The 7,031-nt window shown below is 24.9% G+C and overlaps 1 protein-coding gene across 3 annotated transcripts; it reads left to right on the top strand.

Annotated features, from left to right (window-relative positions):
• Positions 1-211: 211 nt before the first annotated feature.
• LOC145753848 (uncharacterized) lies at positions 212-4,525 on the top strand. 3 transcript variants are annotated; one of them, XM_082570337.1, is made up of 13 exons: positions 212-415; positions 653-704; positions 800-1,150; positions 1,502-1,693; positions 2,346-2,485; positions 2,661-2,703; positions 2,878-2,997; positions 3,057-3,139; positions 3,225-3,492; positions 3,701-3,741; positions 3,876-3,906; positions 3,978-4,018; positions 4,116-4,525. In XM_082570337.1, exons 1-13 carry the CDS (start codon positions 398-400, stop codon positions 4,185-4,187), a joined length of 1,452 nt encoding a protein of 483 aa, XP_082426463.1. In that variant the 5' UTR covers positions 212-397; the 3' UTR covers positions 4,188-4,525. The 3 variants fall into 3 exon arrangements, with proteins under 3 accessions (XP_082426463.1, XP_082426462.1, XP_082426461.1); XM_082570336.1 differs by having other exon boundaries at positions 2,661-2,799; positions 3,105-3,139; XM_082570335.1 differs by having other exon boundaries at positions 2,661-2,799.
• Positions 4,526-7,031: the final 2,506 nt, after the last annotated feature.

Raw genomic sequence — 7,031 nt, 5'->3', positions numbered from 1 at the left:
AGTTTTAACATTCAAATTTTAAAAGTTAACATGTAATTTAAATCTCAACAAATTTTCATCAATATTAATTAAAAAAATATATAGATTTTTGCTTAAAATTATTTCTCGAGTTAGGGCATTTATTAAGAAATTTCACCAATCGACGGCTCACATTCCGTATTGGCCCTAACTTTATACCTAACTTTATTTTTTTAATTTTAGATATATATTAAAGTGTTAACACAGTTACTAAATAGCAGCATGTTTTTGCACATTATTTGTTAAAAAAAATTTTCTGCAAGCATTAATTTTATGTTTACAACCCAATACTAACTGTGTAGATAGCTCTGCAATCTTCAGTAATATCACAAAGTAATAAAGGATTTAATATTTTATATTACCTGGGTAGGTCACCAAAATGCTGTTGTCAAATAAAGTAAGTTACAATGCTGTTCGTTATGTTTGTATAAAGTGTTGTAATTAGTTAATTTAATTGATATATATATAGATATATACACCAAGCTAAAATTTTTAAGAAGGAACTGTTTGTTTGATTTTAGTTTAGACAAATAAGCTATGTCGCAATTAATTTTTTGATAAATACTGTATATATATTTATACAGTTATTTTACATCAGAACTTTAAATAGTTATGTCACCATTATTGTGTTTAGGTTTTCTCATCGATTTCATATGTCAAAATTTATATCTTGAATTTACTTTTGGGTAATACTTTTTTTAAAGTATGTTAAAAATTGTAGGCACCACCAATATTTATATTTTTTCTTTATACTGTGGATAATTATTTTCCTATTTTTAAGTTGGTTCATTGTCAAGTGGCCAGTTAGCAACAATTCCATCTTCACAAAATGGAGATGTTTGGGCAACAGGTTACACAGATTTAATTGTAACTGCTACAATACCACAATCAGCTCATATTACCTTTTGTTCATGGAGTTTGATTGAATTTAATAGTCCATTAAGGTTTTATAATGCTGTTTTTATGGAATGCTCTGACACTAATTCAATCTCCTGTGTAATAGAAGATGGAAATATTTATTCCAACCTCACCTTTTTACAACCTCTTACCAGTTCATCTAATGTTACTTTAGTATGTGTTGATAGTAGTTCTACACCTGTTTTAACTCAAGTTTGGGTGATTATTGTTCAAGGTTGGTTATTTTATGAGAGTTTATTACGGTTTTTATGAGAATTAGCAAAAAGAAGGTTATAGATGGGATCGCCACTAGGGCAATTGTAAAATTTTTTTTTTTGCTCTGCACCTTTTTTGGGTTTAGTAATAAAACTATCGAAAACAAAACTTATGTTCTGTAGTGGATTATTAAAACAATATAAATTTTTAGAATGAAGTACAAAACTAAAACTTTTATATTTTACAACAATTTTGTTATATTGTCCTTCATATCAGTAATTTTTTAGATATGTCGATTACCATGGGTATATTAATATATTTTTACATAGACTTGATTAAAAATAAAATAAAACTTGATTTATTGTTCTAGAATGTGATTCAACATTTCCATACAATGTTGAAATTATTGCAACAAACAAAACCTACAACTCAGTTGGAACATTTAGTTGTTCTAACAATGGAGAGTTATTTTATTCAAATGAAAGTCAACTTACATCTGATACAACTACTTGTTTGGCAAATGCAACGTGGAGTGGACAAAATAATTTACAATGCTGGACAGGTATTATTTTACACAATGTTATTAAATCTAGATTTTGTCTCGTTTTTCTACTGAATGGTTATTTATTTTGGCTATTATATTTAACCGTCATTGAATGCATGTTTTTAAAGCTTGGCTTACAAAATCAAAAAAAATTTTCACAATCATTTTAGTAAAAATTTATACAAACAAACAAGTTGTCCTGTTAAAGTAACATGTGGGATTTTTTGTTAATTTAATAAATCTAGTTACTACCTGAAAACCTTATCGCTCATATTTTGTTTATTAGGTAAAAAATAAACATGAACAAATACCAAATTAAAACAAAATATCAAAAACAGATATTAACATTAACTGTAATAGTAAATCCAACATAATAGTTAAAACCTCAACTTACCACAAAGAACATAACACTAAGTTAAAAAAAATGCAATCATAATAAACTTACAATAGCAAAAAGCAGCATGACAATTTTGCAAATGAAAGGCAAAAATAAAAGCTTCCATTTATGCCTCATAGGTTCTCAATTATTACACAAGAACAAAGAATAGGCTATACAAAAAAGCTAATATCACACACTTAAAAATTAATATCATTTAGTAATATTACACACTTAGAAAATATAAAATTTAGTTTACCTAATTAAATATCTGGTAAAATTTGTACATAACAGCCCCAATAGTAACACTAAGTGGAGTTGAAACAGTGATTGAAGGAAATGGATTGAATTTAACTTGTGATTATGATCAAGTTATTCCTAGTACAACTTCATCTACTTTTTATATTGGAACTACTTCAAATCAACAAGATGTGGTAAACTTTATTTTTGTTCATTTTTTACAATAAAATTCATTATATTTATTTATTTAAACAGCTGAAATAATAATATTATGCTTAATTTTATATTTCTCAGCATTTAATAAAAGTTTATTTTATTAACATTTTTGGTTGAAAAATAAAACTATTATTATTTATTTTATACCTTTAGGGTTTAACTTTTACAACAGCAAATTTAACTGCATCTGACAATGGTAAGCAAGTATATTGTCAAGCAAATTCTCCATTTACTCAACTACCCGAATTTAACGAAAGTGAAAGATCAAATATTGCCACACTTATTGTGCAATGTGGGTTTAAAATAGTTTTTGTGCAAAATCCAAAAGGTTATTTTTTTTCTATTTTAATTGCATTTTTTATTTTTAAAGATGCTCCTCAATCTGAAATAAAAAAAATAAACTGTTTTTGGATAGTTAATCAAACTGGCAGCTGTTATGGGATTTTTTCTTCTAATCCACTAGCTGATTCTATTAGTCTTACCAAAAATGGTAAGTTTGCTTACTTATTTTATTAACTAAAAATCAGTTTAGATGTTATTACTGTGAAGGTAAACCGAGCTCTTTGAACACATATTTTTTAAATTTCGAAAATCAAGAAATGCAACAGATAGCACTGCTGTTTCAAAAAAAGGTTTCTTTTATTTTTAAAACCTGTGAATAATCAAACACCTATTTAACATTGTTTTAATTTTTTTCTCCTATATTATTTACTTAAGGTTTCTTTTGAAGATCAAGGAGAATATGTAGCCCACATTATATTGTCCAATTTTCCTAGAGAAATACTTTTAATTAAGTTTAATGTTGAAGTAAGTTATCAAGACGCAGATAACAAAAATACGAATCAATCAGTCATTATTGGATTATGTTGTGGGCTTGCCATACTTGCTGTTTTACTTATTTCATCATGGATGTATGTCCATTTTAACAACAAAAAAAATAATATTACAACACAAAGAAAATGCCCGAAGCAACAATTTCAGCAAGGTATTGGTTTTAATTTTTGATTTTATTAATAGTTTATTCATAAACCTTTATCTTACCACTGAAACACTATGTTTGTAATGAAAATTGCCCTTATATAACCATTTTAAACAAAACTGACATTCTTACACAATGTTTCTCTGCCAGTTTTGTTTAAAATGGTTATTTAAATGTTTTTATATTTTTTTAAAACTAAACAACTTTACATTAGGTGAAAATGGAGCATATATTAATTTTAATCAATCTATAAAGGTAAGTTTTGTTTATATTAGATTTATTTTTACATTTCGAATTAATTCTATTTAAGTAGTAACAAGATTTGGTTCTGGTTTATTAACAATTAATTTTTGTTTTGTTAATGTTATAATATGATTTCATTGTTTTAGCAAAAAGTTTCTACAACAACTTCCCACCCAGGTAACAATCAGCCAGTAACTTGTAATACAAATATTGTTTTAACTTATTAAAAAACTTTTAATTTTCTTAAGGCTTATCCTTTTCTCCTACATCTCAAAGAATTCAAGAAGATGTAAGGTTTTCTAAAGATTATGCATTTTAACAATTATTAAATATATCTGTTATTGCCCTAAATTTAGTTAAAGATTAAATGTGCTAATTTGTTAAAGGGTGAATATGCAAATGTGAGACAAAAAGAAAAATATGAAAATGTAGCTGGACATTGCCAGAAAGATCTTTAGGATTTATGTTTAACAGAGTATTACAATAAACTAATTAGTAATTTAAAATTTTAATTGTAAATTCAAGTTTTTCGTATTTATGCATTTTTTTATTTATTGCAACTTTACTTCTGCAATTATGTTTACTGTAATTGTAAAATATGTGCATTGATATATGAGTGTAATATTTTATTCTTTAAATAAAATTATTGTATTTTTGTCAATTTTTTAAGTTTATTTTGTTTTTTTTTACCATGCATAAAGGGTAAATTCTGGTAAATTATTGTTTTCTAAATTTTTTTAGTTACTATTTTTGTCATTTTTAATTATTTTATTTTTAATATTAGAACTAAATTATAAACTCACACTGTTAGTTGTAATAAAATCGACTATATATGTTAATACTAAAATAAACTTCTTTAATGCTTGAACAATTACCTGTTGTGGCTTAAGAATCAAATATTTGTTTTCATTAAAATTATAAATTTTTACAACTTATTTTTTTTAATTTAAAGAGTGTGAAAACTAAGACTTTTTTTGTAGCCAAAGGACTCTGCTGGACTTTCTAGAGTTATTTAATTACTAACCTGACATGGTTTAAATGTTACGTCAGGCAAGCCACGTTCTAGTTTACGAAGTTTATTAGTGCGGAATTCAAAATCCCTATGCTTAAAATCATTTGCACAAAAAATATTGTCGAAAATAGTTTTGGATAGGTGTTTGTAAATTAAAATAGAAACGCAATCTAAAAAATTAATTTGAACTGTCTTTAACTCCAAGCAAATTTAACGCAATAAAATAAAAATGGCTGCAACGTCGACCAGCGCACGATTTGCAATTTCTAAAGGGAGGACCGGTAGTAATAAAATTTTTAAGACCGCGTCTAAAAAATAAAAACTTAGGTACAAAAAAACAAAACCAGTTTATTTGTTTATGCTATTCATGCCACACTACTGCACATATATTATTTAGTAAGTTGCTTATTTATTTTAACTGTTAAAAAATAAAATAAAACATTGTGTCGCCATTTACTGTCGTTTTGGCAAGCTACATTTATTCGTGTGGCACATAGATTATAAATTCTTAGACTTTATAAAAAAATTAATGGATCCAAAGACGTTTTATATGCTACTTCAAACATATTAAAATGACTGCGGTCATAAACTTAGCAATAGTATCTACCTTATGGAAACTATTTATCATGGCATTACAGGTTTCGATTTAGTATTTAAACAACTAAAATTAACTTGAACATGATTTTTATAGTTATTCTATAAAAGTAGTTTTTGTGTAACTTACATTAGACAATTGTTTTTGAAACAGTTATTACCTTTTTTACCATTTTACAAAACAATATAAATATTAACAAAAACTGATACGAAAGCAAATTCGATGCATAAATGATTTCAAAATGCATGGAATGGAGACAGAGCGAATAATTTTTAATGCCTTAGCATAGCATTTTTTGAGTTATCTTCTGATTTTGATATGATTTTAAATAGTCCAAATATTATTGAAAAGCTATAAAAGTAACCCTAAACCGGAAAAAGGTGTGAATCAATCTTCTTCCAAAAAAAGAATGTATTTTTTTTTCTTTAAATTTTCAGTTTTATTTCTTTAAATTGTTCATAATACGGCGTACCACTAAATTACTACTTTTGTTAATTTTTTTTGTGTTGTTATCATGTACAATTTACCACAGAAAGAATAATTTTAATTTTAATTTGTTAATGTCGCAAATCATTTTTAAATGTCGTAGTTTCATCAAAATTAAACGAACCGTTTTCGAAAAAGAATTAAAGGTCAATTTAAAGTTTTTTTGCCAATCAACAAAGCTAAAGACAATAGGGCTAAGCTTGTATGGTAAGGCTGCAAGCATTGTTACAAACTTATCAGTGACCAGACATCTATGGTATTTTTAAAGAAGATTAAAAGAAAAACAATTTTTGTAACTGAATTACATTCCCGAAAAATAAAAAAAGCGACAATATAAGAGTGCCCTTTTTCAATAAATAACTAGAGTTAAATCTTCATTTTAAATACCAACATACAAAATAATAATACCAACAACATATTAAAATTTCAGAAAATTTAATCTTTAAATTTTAATAATAAAATATATTAATTAGTAATTAGTGACATTTAAATGTCGTAAATAGGAGGTTTGCGATTCGTTGGGATAATAAAAAACATACTAAAAATTTAGAACTTTTACTTTTAAAGAACAAAAGTTATCGTCTTTCAAAATTCGTCAAATAAGAATAAAAACAACTAGATTTATTTGATAAATAAAATATGGTTCGAAATTATTTGATTATTTTTAACATAAATTTTTCTAAATAAAAAAAGATATACATAAACATTAACTAAGAATATTACATATCTTCGAATAAACAAACAAGCATTTATATATACTATACACACAAAAACTAATATTTAACGCAGTTTTAAGTTGTTTATATCAGGATATAGATTATAGTAAATTTTAAATTCCTAAAATTGATTTTTGATTTAAATTAAATAAACAAGCATTTAAATATGATAAACAATTAAAACTTATTTTTCAAATATGTTTTTTAACTACTTATATTTTAAAATACATCAAACCAAATTTTTAATGCTTAATATCGGACTTAAACTTTTAATCAACAAACAAGCATTTAAATATAATAAACAAACATGAATTAATTTTTATTTCATTTTCAAGTTATAAATATTATAACATATAACTGACCAAAATTTAAAAACCTAATAAAAATCATTAAATTTAAATAAACAAACACCTATTTATTAGTAATTAGTGTCAAAAATTAAAATTTTAATTTATTTTTGAGTTACTAATATCATAATATACAATTGACAAAA

Source organism: Corella eumyota, chromosome 5 (genome assembly GCF_963082875.1).
Source record: "Corella eumyota chromosome 5, kaCorEumy4.1, whole genome shotgun sequence".
NCBI lineage: Eukaryota > Metazoa > Chordata > Ascidiacea > Phlebobranchia > Corellidae > Corella > Corella eumyota.
Note: the sequence above shows the minus strand (reverse complement) of the source record. Positions and strands in the feature narration are given on the sequence as shown.

Coding starts and splice junctions, on each gene's coding strand:
- LOC145753848 (XM_082570335.1), top strand. Junction 705..799: donor TATCTTGAATTTACTTTTGG/GTAATACTTTTT, acceptor CCTATTTTTAAG/TTGGTTCATTGTCAAGTGGC. Junction 3,742..3,875: donor ATTTTAATCAATCTATAAAG/GTAAGTTTTGTT, acceptor TCATTGTTTTAG/CAAAAAGTTTCTACAACAAC.